The sequence below is a fragment of the Mytilus edulis genome, chromosome 1, assembly GCF_963676685.1.
Source record: "Mytilus edulis chromosome 1, xbMytEdul2.2, whole genome shotgun sequence".
Classification (NCBI taxonomy): Eukaryota; Metazoa; Mollusca; class Bivalvia; order Mytilida; family Mytilidae; genus Mytilus; species Mytilus edulis.
The window spans coordinates 95,665,260-95,687,167 of record NC_092344.1 but is presented as its reverse complement, the minus strand read 5'-3'; the positions used below and the strand labels follow the sequence as shown (position 1 = coordinate 95,687,167).

The 21,908-nt window shown below is 32.8% G+C and overlaps 2 protein-coding genes across 6 annotated transcripts in view; one reads left to right on the top strand and one right to left on the bottom strand.

The window, feature by feature from the left end:
- Positions 1 to 21,908, bottom strand: part of LOC139495827 (uncharacterized) — a 50,609-nt gene that overhangs the window by 5,442 nt on the left and 23,259 nt on the right. The window contains exon 1 of one of the 5 annotated variants that reach the window (XM_071284221.1): positions 5,139 to 5,252. The exons of 2 other annotated variants lie outside the window; for them this stretch is intronic. The gene's annotated coding sequence lies outside the window, so the exon portion shown is untranslated. Of the gene's footprint in view, positions 1 to 4,909; positions 5,253 to 21,908 lie in introns of those variants that run through there. 2 more of the 5 variants (XM_071284226.1, XM_071284246.1) reach the window with 2 other exon arrangements.
- On the top strand, positions 15,196 to 21,166 carry LOC139492386 (uncharacterized). Its single transcript, XM_071280620.1, has 3 exons — positions 15,196 to 16,932; positions 18,277 to 19,797; positions 21,161 to 21,166. The coding sequence occupies exons 1-3, from the start codon at positions 15,196 to 15,198 to the stop codon at positions 21,164 to 21,166; spliced, it is 3,264 nt and encodes a 1,087-aa protein (XP_071136721.1).

The following is a 21,908-nucleotide window of genomic DNA, read 5'->3' as shown; positions in this document are numbered from 1 at the left end:
AGGCTTCTGGTTCTATATAAATTCACGATCAAGTCAGTATCTCAGAAGATCTGAATGTCAGTATTTTAGACATTCTGAAAATCAGTGTACAATTAATTGTTCAGATGATCTCGAATACGAGAACAAATCGAATCTCGAATACGAGAACAAAAAACAGTTAATAGTTATGCGGATTTGCAAAGTGGGTTAGCTGAGATAGTGACTTTTGCAACATTTTTTTCAAACTAAGTTAAACGTCCATAATCTTTTAAGTTTATTTACAAAATATCAAAGTGATTTTTTTAAGCATAAAGATCTAAAAGTTCTAATAAACCCAATACTTGGCCTCTAAAATTACAAAATAGTATAGATGTAGTCTTACAAAAAAAAATATATTAATTTTAATGAAATTCAAATACGATGATATAATCTTGACATTTTAGTGCAGGAATGACACTTTTTATGTGAATACGCAAGGTACATGTATATTAATATGTGCATGTTGAAATTGACAAACGATGGACATTTATTTGACTTAAATTGACAATTAACTCATATATTTTGGACATATAAAAGACAGGTATTTATCATAGAAAAGGATATATATCCCACGTTTATACAACTCTATATAAGTCAACATCTAGTAAAATAGTTTCTTATTTGGTAAGGCCTGCCTGGACTCCTATCTAAATACGTAGTTCAAGATCTCAAAAAAAGGTTGTGTTGGAAGTGTATTTCTTTTTATCTTGTATTTGAATTATAAATGAATAAATTAACATTTTTATTAAGGTGTAATCTATACCAGTTCCGACTCGCATTATTTTTTTATAAACATTATAATCGCTATTTTGTGCATTTTTCCTTTGATCTTTTTTTGTGATAATTTTTCATATCATGCTACTCGCTTGAGATGGAAAATTATCGCTAGAAACTAACAAGGCACATGGCGTTAATAACGAAATTGACATGAAACTGACAACGTCTTAATAGGTTGAATAGCGATAAACAGATTATCATTGGTCATCTCAACTCGATTGCCTTTCTCGCTTTCGACGTCCCGGCTCAAGCGAGAAAATCAATCTCGTTGAGATCATCAACGATAATCTATACAGTCAGGATTCTACTTCGTCAAAATTATCTCCCCATTGCGCCAGTTCATTTTCGCAATCGTAGAAATGGAAGCCATTGAAGGGATGACGCACTACCATTTTTTCTCTTGGAAACCGATAAATTTATTCACATTGCACCATTACGATCCTTATATGTCAGTTGTATTTTAAAAGAAAAATGTATCAACTAGCTAATGAGCATCAGTTAAAGACCTTGTCTGCATTGATTTAACTTAAAACTATTGTCTGATCGGTTGTCAGCTGGAATTTTCGAAAATTTATAAACATTTAAAAAAATTCTAATTAAATATTTCGTTGAAAGGCAGACTAGATTTTTTTAGTGATCGAAGACTATAAACCCTAGTTATCACACACAAAAAATTATAATTTTTCGAAGATATGCATTTTCATCATCCAACTTGAAAGACTGTCGTCAAGTACTTTCAGTAAAAAAATAGCTATTCGACCACAACTACTCAGTTTTTGTGATTCATTAGATAGGTATTTCACTTGATCCATTTATTTCATCTTCTGGTACTGTGATTTTTTTATGTTATAAAGTCAACCTGTAGCTTTGATATATAAAAATGATAGAATCTGAAGCGAGACGATGTATAAAATATTCTTGTTTTGTACGATATCAAGACAAAATATTCAACTCAAACACGCCCTAACATAAAAAGGTGCACTCGATTTTCTCTTTTCGATACAATTGTTACCCATTTTTGGGAATTTTTTTCTTGAGTCACATAATGGAAGGGCAGACACGAAAATTACTGAACTAATAGATTGATATGTTTTCCGTCCGTGGTAATTTTTTTTTTATAAAAATCGGAGGTTATGCATTTTCTTCATCCTACTTGAAAGATACCCATGTCGTTGACTTGATATCTAATTGTTCTGCTTAACTATGTACTAAATAAATTGAAAACTTATGCAAATGGTGTTTTTAAAATAATACACTTCGTAATTGAGAAGAAAATTGTAATTTTGTTTGTTTCTATTAACTTTTAAAATGTTTGTCACTAAAGTAAACATAACAGTGAACATTAGACCGCCTTCTCTAACAAAGAGTTTCGATTCTTTTGTTCTATTTCAAACTGGTTTCCGACTGTATAACTATTACAAGAGACACAAATTGTCTCTGCTTTAACCTGAGAATAGTCTAGTTAATACATAATGTCATACACCTGTGACCTCTTATATTTCTCGGGTCACAAACAATTTCGTCAATATGGTCTTCCGGAGGAGCACATTATAATGAACTGATAGGACGTTTCTATTTAGAAATGATTATCTCAGAAAACGTATGAACTATCAGCTCTTTATATATATCTCCGATACTTCTTATTTTCATATGTGAGCTGCGTCGGATTGAAATCGATCTCATGCAACTGTACATATACATGTTCATGTAAAAAAACATCGATTGATTTTTGCACATTCAAATAAAAACGATGAATGTTTTTATTTTTGTAGGGTACCTATATCAACTAAATTTTCAAACATTTACAGACTCTTTATAAAGATTTTTGAACCTGAAATTAATAAATAAGATTTCTTGATACTCAATTGCATAAGATCGATTTCTATACGACGCATCCGTCACGTATTGCACTTTTATTTCCTATTTGTTTACAAAACACTTGTACATGTTTTATAAAATTGTAAATGCAAACAACTTAAACCTTTAGCCATTAAACCCTAAGCCATCATAAATTACTGTTTTACTATGATGTGTATTATTCAACCAGGTAAGTTATCGCTGTAATAGGCTATTGAAAATACAAGTGAAAGGATTAATCCGGCGCTCAAATGTTATTTTTTAAAATTTATTTTAGGATTGGGGCAGATCTTTCGGCAGATGAAATGGGCATTTTAAATGAGTGTATTAACTTAATTAGACGATAGCAATATGATGCTTTAAGAAAAAATATATATTAGGATATAGGTTCTTGATATTTAAGTCAGATTTTTATGTTCTTGGTTTTGTAACATAGGAATAGGGGCATTGATGCAACACACTGCTCTTCGTCCATGATTGAAATAAAACCTGAAAGGCCCATTTGATTTTGCGCCATGCTAGAAATTTAAGTCCTGTTTGTCCTAATTTTTCCTTTTGTTAATTATTATACACAGTTCCGTTACTTATACAGAGCAGCACCATAAGCAAGTTTGTTTTTTTGTATTTCCTTGTTGATGTGTTTTATGTTTTATTCTAAGGACATTTGTTTTATCATGTTCATAATAATTGTATGACGGTAGATTGTGTTGTTAAAATCAATGTTATGGTATATTCAAATAGGTACATGCTGTTCATTTCTGTGTGATTTGGTCTCTTGTGGAGAGTTTTGTCATTGTCAATCATACCACATTGCTTATATATATATATATATATATATAAGCATATATATATATATATATATATATATATATATATATATATATATATATATATATATATATATATATATATATTACAGATACCATGACAATTTTTGAATAGAGTGTAATAATATCATAATATAGAATTTATTAAACTTAGTAATTTTGATATGTGAAAAGTGAATTGCTTTTATAAGAAAATCACAAATCGGTCTTGGATCTTTCTAAAGGACTCAAAGTAGGATCAGGTACATACAATTGCGAAACGAATCATGATTATGTATTTAAATAAAATACAATGGGGATATGAGCCTCTTTCACTTTGTACTACGGTAAAATGGTAAACAGGCATCTAGCAATGTGTATAAAAAGTCAAGATTTTGATTAAATGCTCTATATATGTGTTGGCTGCCATTGGGATATAAAACTCTGGTAACCATTTTAAAGATACTAATACATAATATACCTATAAATGTATCATTGGACATGAATTACTTAAAAGCCACAAGTCTTGAAAAGGAAACTCTATGAGACATTGCATAAATGTTAAGATATATACATGGTTATAGGCTCTCATTGGAAGGCATGGGATCATAATCGGGGCTGTTTAGCCTTCTTTTATATAGGCGATAATTGAACTGTTTGTTTTGGTAGGATTGTTTTGGGACATGGACCTCTGTCTTCCAGCGGGAGGAGTGTTTGTTGATGAGTAACAAGTAGTTTAGCCATCAGTTGAGTTGGGATCTAGAATTGAACGAGCTTTCAATTGGCGGATCTGGGGCATGAGCCTTTAGCAATCAGAATGAAAGTTTTAGATACATATAGACAAGAGATATTGATGGTTTGTTTTCCTTTAATGGGTGTTTTGGGAAAATTGGGCACTGGCTCGGATGATCGATATTTTTACAAATACAGTTCTTGTGTTACAATGTAATGGCGATAGTTGATGGGATAGATAGGTCACTACTTTTTTGTTATTATTATAAACATAAATGTTGCTTATTGATATTATTTATTGATTTAATTAATTATAGTTGTTTCTTTCGTCATTTTAACGATTAATGACATTTTAAAAATAAAATTGATTTATCAATGAATCGTCTTGCTTGTTGAGAGAACTAGAGAAGGCACGGATTTTGACTACCACTTGAATTATAAACAAGCCAGATGTTTTACCTAGTAACAAAACAGCCAAAAAACCCTGTTATGACTTGTTGCAATTGTATTGTCTCCAACACGAGCGGACATGCAATGTCTATTAATTATTGGGAGTGTTAATTGAAAAGACAATACATGTACAACTACCTGCATATAGTTAAATTTATTGTTTTGGTGTTTTACACAGAAAATGTTAAAATATTTTGTAAAGCACATGTGTTTAAAGAGGACCTATCCATTTTCAAAACAAGAAATTGTTCGATAAAGTAGAATTCTACTTACTTGCTCACCTTTCAATGCACAATCCCTCTTTAATGTATGAAACTATTCTTTTCAAAGAATATAAATAACATAAATTGTTAAAAACACGCAAAACAGTTTATTCCATAAATATTCTTTGATAAATAAATGAGTATTCTAATAAAATAGGACGGACACCGAATAAATGCACGTGTAATACTTAATTACTGCTGAGCAATAGATAGATATGTTGTTATAACATCTTACCTTAAGTTTGATTGATGTATGCCATATACATATATATATACAAATGACAGTCGTCACACACAAGGTATTCACATTGCATAGGTGAATGACCGGTTAGAAATTACGAAGCGTCTAAGGGAATCTTTTAAGGGGCTTTAGCTACCAAATTGACGCCCACCGAATTGTTTATAATTCTCTACAGGTTTGATTTTAAATATATCACGGGTAGTAACGTCGTCATATCAAGAAGTATTCAGACAGTGATTGATTATAGTTTTATTTACGCCGTATCAGCATAAACAGGATATATATTGCGGCGAGTAAACAGTGATTTTTTCACCGGGCTGAAGTACGTTCACTATTCACTATTCACTTTTCACTATTCAAAATTCATGAATAGTGAATTGTGTTTTTTTGCACTATTCACTATTCAAGTTTATTATTGAATAACTTTAATATCTTCTTGTATGTCCTGGATATATAAAAAGAAGATGTTGTGTATGATTGCCAATGAGACAAAACTTCACAAGAGACTAAATTACACAGCAATTAACAGCTACAGGTCATTGTACAGCCTTCAACTATAAGAAAAGCTCATACACCATAGTTAGTCACCGAATAAGAACGAGTATAAGAACGGCCTTATTAATGTACAAAAAATTCACGAAAAACAATAAAGTATTTGACACAGCAAAAAACGACAACCACTTGATTACACACTCCTTACTTGGGACAGGTACATATATGTATACAGAATGTGGCGGGGGTTAAATATATTAGCGTGACCCCCCACCCCCTAACCTAGGACAGTGGTGAAACAGTGCAACATAAGAACGACCTTATAAAAATGATTTGTGTAAGGCTAAACTAAACTCATCGAATGAATACAAATAGAAATACATGTAACAAAAAACATAGAGTAATCGCGGACAGATATACTTGTACATCTCAACAACAAAAGACACTAAGTACAGTTCTGAGAGTACTCGCAGCTACTGATACATGTATAATACATTATATGCATATCTACAAGCTTACGGTACAATTGTCGCACTTAAGTTGTAACATATATTTCGTAAAGGGGGAAAAAAGGGGGGGGGTGGTGGTCCACTTTTATTCATCAAGCATTAATCTTATCATTCGTTTCCCCCATCATTACTCTATCGAATTGTTCCCACCAAATGAAAACCACCGGGAAGGGCAAACTAATTATAATGTCTCAAAGTGCCAATAATTCTTTTCTAAATCTCATTATCCAATTTAATATAAATACTCTAATCTCATTTTTTCACATTTATGCATAAAACATGGAAAATATAAAAACTATAAATATATATATACAGATAACAAAAGTTTCGTATAAAAAAAGTTTCGTATAAAAAACAAGGGGTATTTTCTCAGAGAAAAATCTAATAGTCGCACTAAAAAAGAGGATACCGTAAACCCTTGAATCATAAAACAAGAAAAAATACTTCCAAAGGACGTTACTATCGAGTTTTGAACCCTCGAATCCCCTAATTTCAGGTATATCCTATATGCCATAAGAAAGCTTATAAAATAAGGAACACAAGCTATTTTATGAATATAGTGCACGGATTTGGTTTAAGGGATATTACGGGGTCCATATTACGGCGCTCAAAAATAAAAAACGGCCAAAATCAAGAAAAAATAATTCCAAAGGACGTCACTATCGAGTTTTAAACCCTCGAATCCCCTAACTGCAGGTATATCCTATATACCATAAGAAAGCTTATATAATAAGGAACATCAGCTATATAGTGAATATAGTGCACAGATTCGGTTTAAGGGGTATCGAGGCGCCCGAAAATAAAAAACGGCCAAAATTAAGAAAAATTACTTTCAAAGGACGTTGCGATCAAGTTTTGAACCCTCGAAACCCCTAATTGCAGGTATATCCTATATACCATAAGAAAGCTTATATAATAAGGAACACAAGCTATATAGTGAATATAGTGCACAGATTCGGTTTAAGGGGTATCGATGCGCCCGAAAATAAAAAACGGCCAAAATTAAGAAAAATTACTTCCAAAGGACGTTGCGATCAAGTTTTGAACCCTCGAATCCCCTAATTACAGGTATAACCTATATACCATAAGAAAGCTTATAAAATAAGGAACACATGATTCATAGTTAATATAGTGCACAGATTCGGTTTAAGGGGTATCGAGGCGCCCGAAAATAAAAAAACAGTCAAAATCAAGAAAAAATACTTCCAAAGGACGTTACGATCGAGTTTTGGACCCTCGAATCCCCTAATTACAGGTATATCCTATATACCATAAGAAAGCTTATAAAATTAGGAACACAAGCTTCATACTGAATAAAGTGCACAGATTCTGTTTAAGGGGTATCGAGGCGCCGGAAAATAAATAACAGTCAAAATCAAGAAAAAATACTTCCAAAGGACGTTACGATCGAGTTTTGAACCTCGAATCCCCTAATTACAGGTATATCCTATATACCATAAGAAAGCTTATAAAATAAGGAACACAAGCTTCATAGTGAATATAGTGCACAGATTCGGTTTAAGGGGTATCGATGCGCCCGAAAATAAAAAACGGCAAAAATTAAGAAAAATTACTTCCAAAGGACGTTACGATCGAGTTTTCAACCCTCGAATCCCCTAATTGCAGGTATATCCTATATACCATAAGAAAGCTTATAAAATAAGGAACACAAGTTTCATAGTTAATATATAGTGCACAGATTCGGTTTAAGGGGTATCGAGGCGCCCGAAAATAAAAAACAGTCAAAATCAAGAAAAATTACTTCCAAAGGACGTTGCGATCAAGTTTTGAACCCTCGAATCCCCTAATTACAGGTATAATCTATATACCATAAGAAAGCTTATAAAATAAGGAACACAAGTTTCATAGTTAATATATAGTGCACAGATTCGGTTTAAGGGGTATCGAGGCGCCCGAAAATAAAAAACAGTCAAAATCAAGAAAAAATACTTCCAAAGGACGTTACGATCGAGTTTTGAACCCTCGAATCCCCTAATTACAGGTATATCCTATATACCATAAGAAAGCTTATAAAATAAGGAACACAAGCTTCATAGTGAATATAGTGCACAGATTTGGTTTAAGGGGTATCGAGTCGCCCGAAAATAACAAACGGTCAAAATCAAGAAAAATTACTTCCAAAGGACGTTGCGATCAAGTTTTGAACCCTCGAATCCCCTAATTACAGGTATAATCTATATACCATAAGAAAGCTTATAAAATAAGGAACACAAGTTTCATAGTTAATATATAGTGCACAGATTCGGTTTAAGGGGTATCGAGGCGCCCGAAAATAAAAAACAGTCAAAATCAAGAAAAAATACTTCCAAAGGACGTTACGATCGAGTTTTGAACCCTCGAATCCCCTAATTACAGGTATATCCTATATACCATAAGAAAGCTTATAAAATAAGGAACACAAGCTTCATAGTGAATATAGTGCACAGATTTGGTTTAAGGGGTATCGAGTCGCCCGAAAATAAAAAACAGTCAAAATCAAGAAAAAATACTTCCAAAGGACGTTACGATCGAGTTTTGAACCCTCGAATCCCCTAATTACAGGTATAACCTATACACAATAAGAAAGCTTATAAAATAAGGAATACACGCTTCATAGTGAATATAGTGCACAGATTCGGTTTAAGGGGTATCGAGGCGCCCGAAAATAAAAAAACAGCCGAAATCAAGAAAAAATACTTCCAAAGGACGTTACGATCGAGTTTTGAATCCTCGAATCCCCTAATTACAGATATATCCTATATACCATAAGAAAGCTTATAAAATAAGGAACACAAGCTTCATAGTTAATATAGTGCACAGATTCGGTTTAAGGGGTATCGAGGCGCCCGAAAATAAAAAACAGTCAAAATCAAGAAGAAATACTTCCAAAGGACGTTACGATCGAGTTTTGAACCCTCGAATCCCCTAATTACAGGTATATCCTATATACCATAAGAAAGCTTATAAAATAAGGAACACAAGCTTCATAGTGAATATAGTGCACAGATTCGGTTTAAGGGGTATCGAGGCGCCCGAAAATAAAAAAAACAGTCAAAATCAAGAAAAAATACTTCCAAAGGACGTTACGATCGAGTTTTGAACCTCGAATCCCCTAATTACAGGTATATCCTATATACCATAAGAAAGCTTATAAAATGAAGAACACAAGCTATATAGTGAATATAGTGCACAGATTCGGTTTAAGGGGTATCGAGGCGCCCGAAAATAAAAAACAGTCGAAATCAAGAAAAAATACTTCCAAAGGACGTTACGATCGAGTTTTGAACCCTCGAATCCCCTAATTACAGGTATAACCTATATACAATAAGAAAGCTTATAAAATAAGGAATACACGCTTCATAGTGAATATAGTGCACAGATTCGGTTTAAGGGGTATCGAGGCGCCCGAAAATAAAAAAACAGCCGAAATCAAGAAAAAATACTTCCAAAGGACGTTACGATCGAGTTTTGAATCATCGAATCCCCTAATTACAGATATATCCTATATACCATAAGAAAGCTTATAAAATAAGGAACACAAGCTTCATAGTTAATATAGTGCACAGATTCGGTTTAAGGGGTATCGAGGCGCCCGAAAATAAAAAACAGTCAAAATCAAGAAGAAATACTTCCAAAGGACGTTACGATCGAGTTTTGAACCCTCGAATCCCCTAATTACAGGTATATCCTATATACCATAAGAAAGCTTATAAAATAAGGAACACAAGCTTCATAGTGAATATAGTGCACAGATTTGGTTTAAGGGGTATCGAGTCGCCCGAAAATAACAAACGGTCAAAATCAAGAAAAATTACTTCCAAAGGACGTTGCGATCAAGTTTTGAACCCTCGAATCCCCTAATTACAGGTATAATCTATATACCATAAGAAAGCTTATAAAATAAGGAACACAAGTTTCATAGTTAATATATAGTGCACAGATTCGGTTTAAGGGGTATCGAGGCGCCCGAAAATAAAAAACAGTCAAAATCAAGAAAAAATACTTCCAAAGGACGTTACGATCGAGTTTTGAACCCTCGAATCCCCTAATTACAGGTATATCCTATATACCATAAGAAAGCTTATAAAATAAGGAACACAAGCTTCATAGTGAATATAGTGCACAGATTTGGTTTAAGGGGTATCGAGTCGCCCGAAAATAAAAAACAGTCAAAATCAAGAAAAAATACTTCCAAAGGACGTTACGATCGAGTTTTGAACCCTCGAATCCCCTAATTACAGGTATAACCTATACACAATAAGAAAGCTTATAAAATAAGGAATACACGCTTCATAGTGAATATAGTGCACAGATTCGGTTTAAGGGGTATCGAGGCGCCCGAAAATAAAAAAACAGCCGAAATCAAGAAAAAATACTTCCAAAGGACGTTACGATCGAGTTTTGAATCCTCGAATCCCCTAATTACAGATATATCCTATATACCATAAGAAAGCTTATAAAATAAGGAACACAAGCTTCATAGTTAATATAGTGCACAGATTCGGTTTAAGGGGTATCGAGGCGCCCGAAAATAAAAAACAGTCAAAATCAAGAAGAAATACTTCCAAAGGACGTTACGATCGAGTTTTGAACCCTCGAATCCCCTAATTACAGGTATATCCTATATACCATAAGAAAGCTTATAAAATAAGGAACACAAGCTTCATAGTGAATATAGTGCACAGATTCGGTTTAAGGGGTATCGAGGCGCCCGAAAATAAAAAAAAACAGTCAAAATCAAGAAAAAATACTTCCAAAGGACGTTACGATCGAGTTTTGAACCTCGAATCCCCTAATTACAGGTATATCCTATATACCATAAGAAAGCTTATAAAATGAAGAACACAAGCTATATAGTGAATATAGTGCACAGATTCGGTTTAAGGGGTATCGAGGCGCCCGAAAATAAAAAACAGTCGAAATCAAGAAAAAATACTTCCAAAGGACGTTACGATCGAGTTTTGAACCCTCGAATCCCCTAATTACAGGTATAACCTATATACAATAAGAAAGCTTATAAAATAAGGAATACACGCTTCATAGTGAATATAGTGCACAGATTCGGTTTAAGGGGTATCGAGGCGCCCGAAAATAAAAAAACAGCCGAAATCAAGAAAAAATACTTCCAAAGGACGTTACGATCGAGTTTTGAATCATCGAATCCCCTAATTACAGATATATCCTATATACCATAAGAAAGCTTATAAAATAAGGAACACAAGCTTCATAGTTAATATAGTGCACAGATTCGGTTTAAGGGGTATCGAGGCGCCCGAAAATAAAAAACAGTCAAAATCAAGAAGAAATACTTCCAAAGGACGTTACGATCGAGTTTTGAACCCTCGAATCCCCTAATTACAGGTATATCCTATATACCATAAGAAAGCTTATAAAATAAGGAACACAAGCTTCATAGTGAATATAGTGCACAGATTTGGTTTAAGGGGTATCGAGTCGCCCGAAAATAACAAACGGTCAAAATCAAGAAAAATTACTTCCAAAGGACGTTGCGATCAAGTTTTGAACCCTCGAATCCCCTAATTACAGGTATAATCTATATACCATAAGAAAGCTTATAAAATAAGGAACACAAGTTTCATAGTTAATATATAGTGCACAGATTCGTTAAGGGGTATCGAGGCGCCCGAAAATAAAAAACAGTCAAAATCAAGAAAAAATACTTCCAAAGGACGTTACGATCGAGTTTTGAACCCTCGAATCCCCTAATTACAGGTATATCCTATATACCATAAGAAAGCTTATAAAATAAGGAACACAAGCTTCATAGTGAATATAGTGCACAGATTTGGTTTAAGGGGTATCGAGTCGCCCGAAAATAAAAAACAGTCAAAATCAAGAAAAAATACTTCCAAAGGACGTTACGATCGAGTTTTGAACCCTCGAATCCCCTAATTACAGGTATAACCTATACACAATAAGAAAGCTTATAAAATAAGGAATACACGCTTCATAGTGAATATAGTGCACAGATTCGGTTTAAGGGGTATCGAGGCGCCCGAAAATAAAAAAACAGCCGAAATCAAGAAAAAATACTTCCAAAGGACGTTACGATCGAGTTTTGAATCCTCGAATCCCCTAATTACAGATATATCCTATATACCATAAGAAAGCTTATAAAATAAGGAACACAAGCTTCATAGTTAATATAGTGCACAGATTCGGTTTAAGGGGTATCGAGGCGCCCGAAAATAAAAAACAGTCAAAATCAAGAAGAAATACTTCCAAAGGACGTTACGATCGAGTTTTGAACCCTCGAATCCCCTAATTACAGGTATATCCTATATACCATAAGAAAGCTTATAAAATAAGGAACACAAGCTTCATAGTGAATATAGTGCACAGATTCGGTTTAAGGGGTATCGAGGCGCCCGAAAATAAAAAAAACAGTCAAAATCAAGAAAAAATACTTCCAAAGGACGTTACGATCGAGTTTTGAACCTCGAATCCCCTAATTACAGGTATATCCTATATACCATAAGAAAGCTTATAAAATGAAGAACACAAGCTATATAGTGAATATAGTGCACAGATTCGGTTTAAGGGGTATCGAGGCGCCCGAAAATAAAAAACAGTCGAAATCAAGAAAAAATACTTCCAAAGGACGTTACGATCGAGTTTTGAACCCTCGAATCCCCTAATTACAGGTATAACCTATATACAATAAGAAAGCTTATAAAATAAGGAATACACGCTTCATAGTGAATATAGTGCACAGATTCGGTTTAAGGGGTATCGAGGCGCCCGAAAATAAAAAAACAGCCGAAATCAAGAAAAAATACTTCCAAAGGACGTTACGATCGAGTTTTGAATCATCGAATCCCCTAATTACAGATATATCCTATATACCATAAGAAAGCTTATAAAATAAGGAACACAAGCTTCATAGTTAATATAGTGCACAGATTCGGTTTAAGGGGTATCGAGGCGCCCGAAAATAAAAAACAGTCAAAATCAAGAAGAAATACTTCCAAAGGACGTTACGATCGAGTTTTGAACCCTCGAATCCCCTAATTACAGGTATATCCTATATACCATAAGAAAGCTTATAAAATAAGGAACACAAGCTTCATAGTGAATATAGTGCACAGATTCGGTTTAAGGGGTATCGAGGCGCCCGAAAATAAAAAACAGTCAAAATCAAGAAAAAATACTTCCAAAGGACGTTACGATCGAGTTTTGAACCCTCGAATCCCCTAATTACAGGTATATCCTATATACCATAAGAAAGCTTATAAAATGAAGAACACAAGCTTTATAGTGAATATAATGCACAGATTCGGTTTAAGGGGTATCGAGGCGCCCGAAAATAAAAAAACGGCCAAAATTAAGAAAAATTACTTCCAACGGACATTACGATCGAGTTCGGAACCCTCGAATCCCCTAATTACAGGTATATCCTATATACCATAAGAAAGCTTATAAAAGAAGGAACACAAGCTTTATAGTGAATATAGTGCACAGATTCGGTTTAAGGGGTATTGAGGCGCCCGAAAATATAAAACGGCCAAAATCAACAAAAATTACTTCCAAAGGACGTTATGATCGAGTTTTCATCCCTCGAATCCCCTAATCACAGGTATATCCTTTATACCATAGGAAAGCTTATACAATAAGGAACACAAGCTTTGATGTGAATATAGTGCTCAGATTCGGTTCAAGGAGTATTGAGGCGCCCGAAAATAAAAAACCGCCAAAATCAAGAAAAATTACTTTCAAAGGACGTTACGATCGAGTTTTGAATCCTCGAATCCCGTAATTGCAGGTATATCCTATACACCATAGGAAAGCTTATATAATAAGGTACACCAGCTATATAGTGAATATAGTGCACATATTCGGTTTAAGGGGTATTGGGGCGCCCGAAAATAAAAAACGGCCAAAATCAAGAAAAAATACTTCCAAAGGACGTTGCGATCGCGTTTTGAACCCTTGAATCCCCTAATAACAGGTATATCCTATATACCATAAGAAAGCTTATAAAATGAGGAACACAAGCTATATAGTGAATATAGTGCACAGATTCGGTTCAACGGATATCGAGGCGCCCGAAAATAAAAAACGAACAAAATCAAGAAAAAATACTTCCAAAGGACGTCATGATCGAGTTTTGAACCCTCGAATCCCCTAATCACAGGTATATCCTATATACCATAGGAAAGCTTATAAAATAAGGAACACAAGCTTTAATGTGAATATAGTGCACATATTCGGTTTAAGGGGTATTGAGGGGCCCGAAAATAAAAAACGGCCAAAATTAAGAAAGATTACTTCCAAAGGACGTTACGATCGACTTTTGAACCCTCGAATCTCCCAATTACAGGTATATCCTATACATCATTAGAAAACTTATAAAATAAGGAACACAAGCTATATAGTGAATATAGTGGACAGATTCGGTTTAAGGGGTATTACGGTGCCCAACAAATAAAAAAACGGCCAAAATCAAGAAAAAATACTTTCAAAGGACGTTACGATCGAGTTATGAACCCTCGAATCCCCTAATTACAGCTATATCCTATATACCATAAGAAAGCTTATAAAATGAGGTACTCAAGCTCTATAGTGAATAAAGTACACAGATTCGGTTTAAGGGGTTATAAACCTCAACTAGTTCGATTCGATCGTGCATGTAACAACGTATTTGATGTATGAAATCTCTGTATTACTAAAAAGAATAATTAGACAACTGATTGCAATTCACAAACTAGTCAAAACATTTACTAAATCTTATCAACCCGTATCTTATCATCAAACCGAGGCTAATGGCGGCCCCCAGCACATTTTTAGCTCTAACAAAATATTTTTAAAAATGAGCATTTAATAAGCCAAAAATACACAAAGAACCAGCCAAATTAGGTTTAAACATGAACTTAATCAACATACAAACATTCAGCTACATATATGTAAAGGGTTTGTAAGAAATAACACGTACGAAGTGCATCAGAAAAGCACATGCCACATCACCATTATCGACACCATAAACTTTGTATCGTGATTCGTGGTCCTGTCCACTGTAATATAAATGGAAAATGGCGAATTCAGAAATAAAAAAATCTAGTCGAGTGAGAAAAAACTTTTACGCTGTTGCCAAAGGCCATACTACGGGCATTTTCACCTCCTGGAGCCTGTGTAGTAGAAGTGTAGATAAATTCCAGGGACAAATATATAAAGGCTTCCCTGACATCAATAGCGCCCTTGACTTCCTGTCACCTTACTCCTTTAAATGCACAACAACACCAGTGTATGACGACCTTGGGAAAAGGAAAAATGTCAAAGAATACCAACATACATGCTGTAATTGTGATACATCATTGTCAACAGAAATCGTAAATGATCAATCAGAAAATTCAAGAAATCATAATATTAACTCTGTTATAACGAGTAATTCAACATCTGAGCTTATCGATTCTGACACAGATTCCAACATATCAGAACTGGAATGTCAGGATGACCTCGAGAACACCGTTATCTCAATCAACACTGACAATAACAATAACACAGCTCCACTAAAACAGCATGATGACCTTCAGTCACAGCAAACAGAGCTTAAACGAGTATTTCAGCTTGCCAAGACATGCTGTATATGCCATACCCAAGACGACTCAAGCATGATAACCTGTAATTCTTGTAACAAATGGACTCATTACTCATGTACAAACTTACCACCTTATATCCTTTTTACCTTAAGCTCAACACAAAGAAAATACACGTGCCGAAAATGCGTTGTTATACCTGAAGATTTTATTCAAAAGTTGGAAAACAACAAAAATGCATCGACCACCAACGCTTCATGTCAGACATCCATAGACAATCAACCGGATGGTTCATATCTAGACAGTGTAGCTAGCAGATTTCAAGAATCATTAGTAACATCAATCAATACATTAAATAGAGACTTGCCAAATCGTGAAAGTGACTTGACAGCAACCATAGAGAAAGTAAACAACATAGAGCAAATTCTAAAAGAAAAACTTGCAACAATCATAACAATGTTAAGTCACTCAAATGAAGAAAGAGCACAAAGTGATGCTTCATTATTAGAAATGGGTAAAAAAGTAAAACAAACTTCTCTGAAGCTAGATCAAATTCAAAAAGACATTAAAGTACTTAATTCACTTCAAGAGCCATCACTCTACGAGCTAGTAGAGAAAAGCTGTATGATGATCCCTGTAATTAAGAATGCAACACAAGACTTACCAAAAGATAGGAAGAAAATGGACGGAGTCGTACAACAAGTTCAAAAATTAGGCAATCAAATCAAAACATCATCTGAAGAACATCAGAGCAAGCTTGAAGATATACATGGTACCATGCACGCGTTATCAGAAAATACAACTAAACCAAACTACATGTATGCATGCAAAGTTCAAAACAAATTTAAATTGTTAGAAAACGAAAAATTATGTACAAATATTGATGTTGAAAAGGTATCTGATAAAATATGTAATAGTGATGAAAATCTTTGTACTAATTTTAATGAAAAAAATGAGCACAATGATACATTTACACCAGTAGTAAATTCGCCAAAGGGCAACACACAAAACAAAAATTCTGTAGGTAATTCACCAAAGGGCAACACACAAAACAGAATTTCAGGCCAAAGTAGTCAAACAACAAAAAACCCTGATCACACAAGGCAGAGTATAGATAAACAAACCAATAAAAGAGGTAGCATCAACAAACAAAACACACAAAAAAAGATTTTATTGTTAGGAAACTCTCACCTAAGACCAATTAGAACAAATGAGTTTATTAGAGGCTACTCAGTAAGAAAACAGTTATGTTACACAATTGAAAAAACCAAATCATATATTAAATCTTGTACTGAGGTATTTGATTGTATAGCCTTGCACCTCTTCACAAATGATGTAAGAAACAAAGAAAACATGGAGAACGCCTGTGGAGAATTCGCTTCCCTAGTTGATAGCATACATGTAAAATGGCCATCTGCTTCTATAGTAGTCTCATTGGGAATATGTCGAGGAGACTCTTATATCTTGAACCAAAAAATACAAGAATGCAATATAATTTTGCAGCACATATTCATGCATAAAAAGTACATACACCTTTGTGATAATTCTTCCTTGGGGTACAGAGGCAATGCAAACTATAGATTTCTAAATTTTGACAAGGTTCACCTCAACTTTGAAGGAACCAAAGTGTTTGTCACAAACCTCAAATATGCATTATATAAAGCACTTAATATTAAGAGAAATAGAAACACTCAAGGTAGTTGGATATCAGATCAAAACAATTATGACTGGAATTATCCATACTTTAGATAATATGATTGAATAGGCACATACATGTATGTAAAAAATGTAACAAGACTTTAAATTGTTTATTATTTTTGCATTATTATAGATGTTTATATACTTATAGTTTCCTACATATACATGTACTTCTCTAGTTAAGAATTTAAGTACCATGGTCACTGTTTTTATTATCTGTATATGGATTATTATTTAATTTTTTAATGTGAGATTAAAGACTCAAAACACTAGTGCAAATGATATGTTACAAAAGTTAATAATATTAAAATCAGGACAGATAAAGTTAGTTAAAAAGACCATCATGACACTGACTTTTTTATTTTGTAAAACATGTTAAAAGATACATGAATGAGAACTAGATTTTAAAGAAAGAAAAAAAAGAAAAGAATTATATTATAAATGTATATCATAAGTAACAATTTTTGATTTTTATTATTAACGCTTCTCCTCTACAGAGAGAGTCTGTATACAATATCTTCAGACATAAATATTGTGCGAATCTATAAATTATAGAAATACATGTATGTACACACACGCAACAACTGATATATTGTATACATTTCCTAAGAAAATGTACAATTTTATGAATATAAAGAAATATATATATGTACTTTATTTTATACATCACAAATCTCTGTAGTACACGGTTACATGCAACTCATATTTTTATGACTTATATTTACTGGTTTTAGTGTATGCTTATTTTATTGATCATTGTAAGCACACATGATTTATACAAAAAAAAACTTGAAAATTTCAACATGGAATATCAATGGTTATATAAGTAAGGGATTTAACAAATTTGAAGATGATATTTTTGTTGACAATCTTTTACAGCAAGACATTTTTTGCTTGCAAGAAACCCACTGTGATCTGGATAATTGTTTAGAACTTCCAAATTTTCAAAGACCGGTTCATCTTATAAGACCTAGAACCAAACCTAGTGGGAAAAGACATGGTGGCTTGTCAGTATATATACTTAATACAATAAGACCGGGTGTTAAATTTTTAGAACATGCCACAAATGATTTTATATGGTTAAAGTTAGACAGAACATTCTTCGGGTTTCAGGAAGATTTATACATTTGTTTTGTATACAATCCACCTGAAAATTCTTCCTACTATAGAAAATTGGATTATAATATTCTTGAAATGATTGAAAATGATATAGTAAAATATTCCCAATCAGGAAAAATCATGATAGCAGGAGATTTAAATGCAAGAACTGCTTGTGAAATTGATCATATCCAAATGGATTCAGACAAACATATTCCATTATTTGACAATTACAAATGTGATTCTAGTCTAATTCAAAGAAAAAGTAAAGATAGTTCTATTAACACTAGGGGCAGACAACTCCTATCTCTATGTATATCTTCATCATTGCGTATCCTTAATGGCAGAACAATGGGTGATTTAATGGGTGCACACACTTGCTTCCAACCTTTAGGAAGTAGTGTTGTTGATTATTTTTTAGCATCTGAGGAACTCTTACCAAATTTCACATATTTTCACACTCATAATTTTTTACCTGATTTCTCAGATCATTGTCAGATCTCATGCATGTTAAAATGCAACACAAAAATTTATGAAAGAAACTTAAATCTAGCTTTAATGCCAGATAAATATATATGGGATGATAACTCAGTCTCAGCATTTCAAGATGCCATAAATTCAAATGAAATCAAAAATTTTATTAGACAGTATAAAGATAAAATTTATGACCAAGATTCAATTAATAATGCCGCAGAAGATTTAAATAAGATTTTTCTAAAAGCCGCAGATTTATCACTAAAGAAAATTATTAGAAAACCCAAAAAAAGCAAGAAGAAGAAAATTAAAAAGAATAGAGAATGGCAAGATCAAGATATAATGAATTTAAAACAAAACTTATATCGAAAATACAAATTAATGCAAAATCACAACACAGATCCTTATATACGAGGGTCCTTTTTTAAATGCCTGAAATCATATCGAAAACAAAGAAGAGCAAAAATAAGAAAATTCAAACAAGACATCATGAATAAACTCGATAATTTATATGATCAAAATCCCAAAGCCTATTGGCAACTACTAGATAAAATTAAAAATATCTCAAATAATAGTCAAAACAAATCTGAGAATACTATCGACCCATCTGAATGGCAAGAATACTTTCAAAAATTAAATAAGAATGAACAATATAGTGATGATTTGATTAAGAAGAAACTTGAATCATTCCATAATGAAAATGTTTTTAATGAACTTGACTACTTAATAACACCTGAGGAAATAGAAAAAGCAATAAAAAGTCTTAAGAATTCTAAATCGAGTGGATTCAGCATGATCTCGAATGAAATGATAAAATATAGCCAAACCGTTTGTATCCCTCTAATACAAAAACTCTTTAATTTAGTATTTTCCAGTAGTATTTATCCAAAATTATGTGGCCAAGGCTTTATCACCCCCCTTCACAAGTCTGGATCTAAACATGATCCATCAAACTACAGGGGCATTACTATTGCAGATAACATAGGCAAGTTATTTAATTCAATTCTAAATAACAGGTTGACAAAATTTTTAAAAACTAGAAATATAATTAGAAGTGAGCAAATTGGTTTTACTAAAGGATGTCGCACAACAGACCATATGTATGTGTTAAATACCATCATTCAAAAATTTGTGAAAAATAATTCGAAGCCTCTGTATGCATGCTTTGTAGATTTTAAGCGTGCATTTGATTCAGTTTCACATCTCCACCTTTTTTACAAACTTAAATGTATAGGTGTTGGAACAAAATTTTATGACATTATAAAATGTATGTATGAAAACACAGAAACTTGTGTGAAAATAGACCAACACAGGACAAACCTTTTTAAATCAAATATAGGAGTAAGACAAGGGGATAATCTCAGTCCCTGTCTCTTTAATATATATTTAAATGATTTGCCAACCTATTTTGACCAAACATGTGACCCAATCCCATTAAATACACATCCTCTAAATATTTTAATGTATGCTGATGATGTAGTTCTTTTATCATCATCAGAGCAAGGACTTCAAAATTGTGTTAACAAATTAAATAAATTTACAGTTGATTATAAAATGACAGTTAACATAAAAAAGACCAAGGTTCTTGTATTTAACAAATCAGGAAGACTTAAAAATATTAAAATATCATTAGGAAACCAGACTTTAGAATGTGTACAGAACTACACATACTTAGGTATAAATTTTTCATCGTCTGGGAGTTTCCAAATAGCAAAGAAAGAACTTTATAACAAAGGAATGAAAGCATATTTCAAATTAAGGAAGACCTTTTCAGTGGAAAGCCCAAAACCTAGTACTTTATTACACATCTATAACCATACAATCCGACCAATCTTGTTGTATGGATCTGAAATTTGGGGTTATATACCACATAAGAAACAAATACATTTGGATAACTTTATATCAAAAGAAACTGATTATCTTGTACTAGAGAAAATTCATACTAAGCTTTGTAAATTTTCACTTGGAGTTAATATAAAAACATCAAATATGGCATGTAGAGGAGAACTAGGTTCACTCCCTACACTGTATTATGTAATAATGAATATGGTAAAATATTGGATCCATCTTATGAAAGATATTGAACCTTCAAATATTATTCTAAGGGAAGCCATAAATCTATCTCATTCTATGGACAAACATAACCAGGAATCTTGGATAGGAAGCATTAAACATATATTTAAATTTCTAGACTTAGAATATCTATTTGTTAACCAGTCAAACTTTAAACAAAACCATATTCTAAAAAAAGTAAAAACATCTTTAACTATTAAATTTAAAGAAAGCTGGTTAGCGAGTTTAGAAAGCAATTCTGGGAAGTGTACTAATTTACAATCTGGCAATAAATTAAGAACTTACAGAAAATTTAAAAATATTTTTATGTTTGAACCATATTTAAAAATGAATTCAAAAAAAGACAGGCAAATAATCACAAGATTTAGAACTAGCTGTCATGATCTTGAAATAGAAAGAGGGAGGTATATTGGAATTAAAGCTGAAGACAGAAAGTGTAAGCTATGTAAGAACGCAGTTGAAGACGAACTACATTTTCTTTTAAAATGTCCTGTTCTAAAAGATACTAGATCTCAACATCTATCTAATTTAAATTCTAAATTCAAAAATTTTTCAAGATTACCTGATGAAATGAAATTTGTTTGGATTCTTTCATCTGAAGATTTGTTTGTTACTTCAAACTTATCTAATTTATTGCACTCCCTTTTTGAAGAACGAAAGAAAATTATAGAAAATATTGTTGTTTAAAAAAAAAAAAAAAAAAAAATAGAAGAAAAAATATATATTAGATACTTCCCTCATTCAAAAAATATAAATTAAAATTGATCAGGAGTTGTCTCCCATAGACCTAGAACTATCCTAAAGATTTATGTAATTTCTCCTGGTCACAGTGGCACCCATAACAACTGTGTTTTGTCAGTGGCTTG

What these genes read in the sequence shown, in the direction of transcription:
- LOC139492386 (XM_071280620.1), top strand. Translation starts at nt 15,196, where the DNA reads ATGGCGAATTCAGAAATAAAAAAATCTAGTCGAGTGAGAAAAAACTTT. An exon ending in AGTTTATTAGAGGCTACTCA is followed by an intron (nt 16,933 to 18,276) that starts GTAAGAAAACAG and finishes AATCTTTTACAG; the next exon opens with CAAGACATTTTTTGCTTGCA.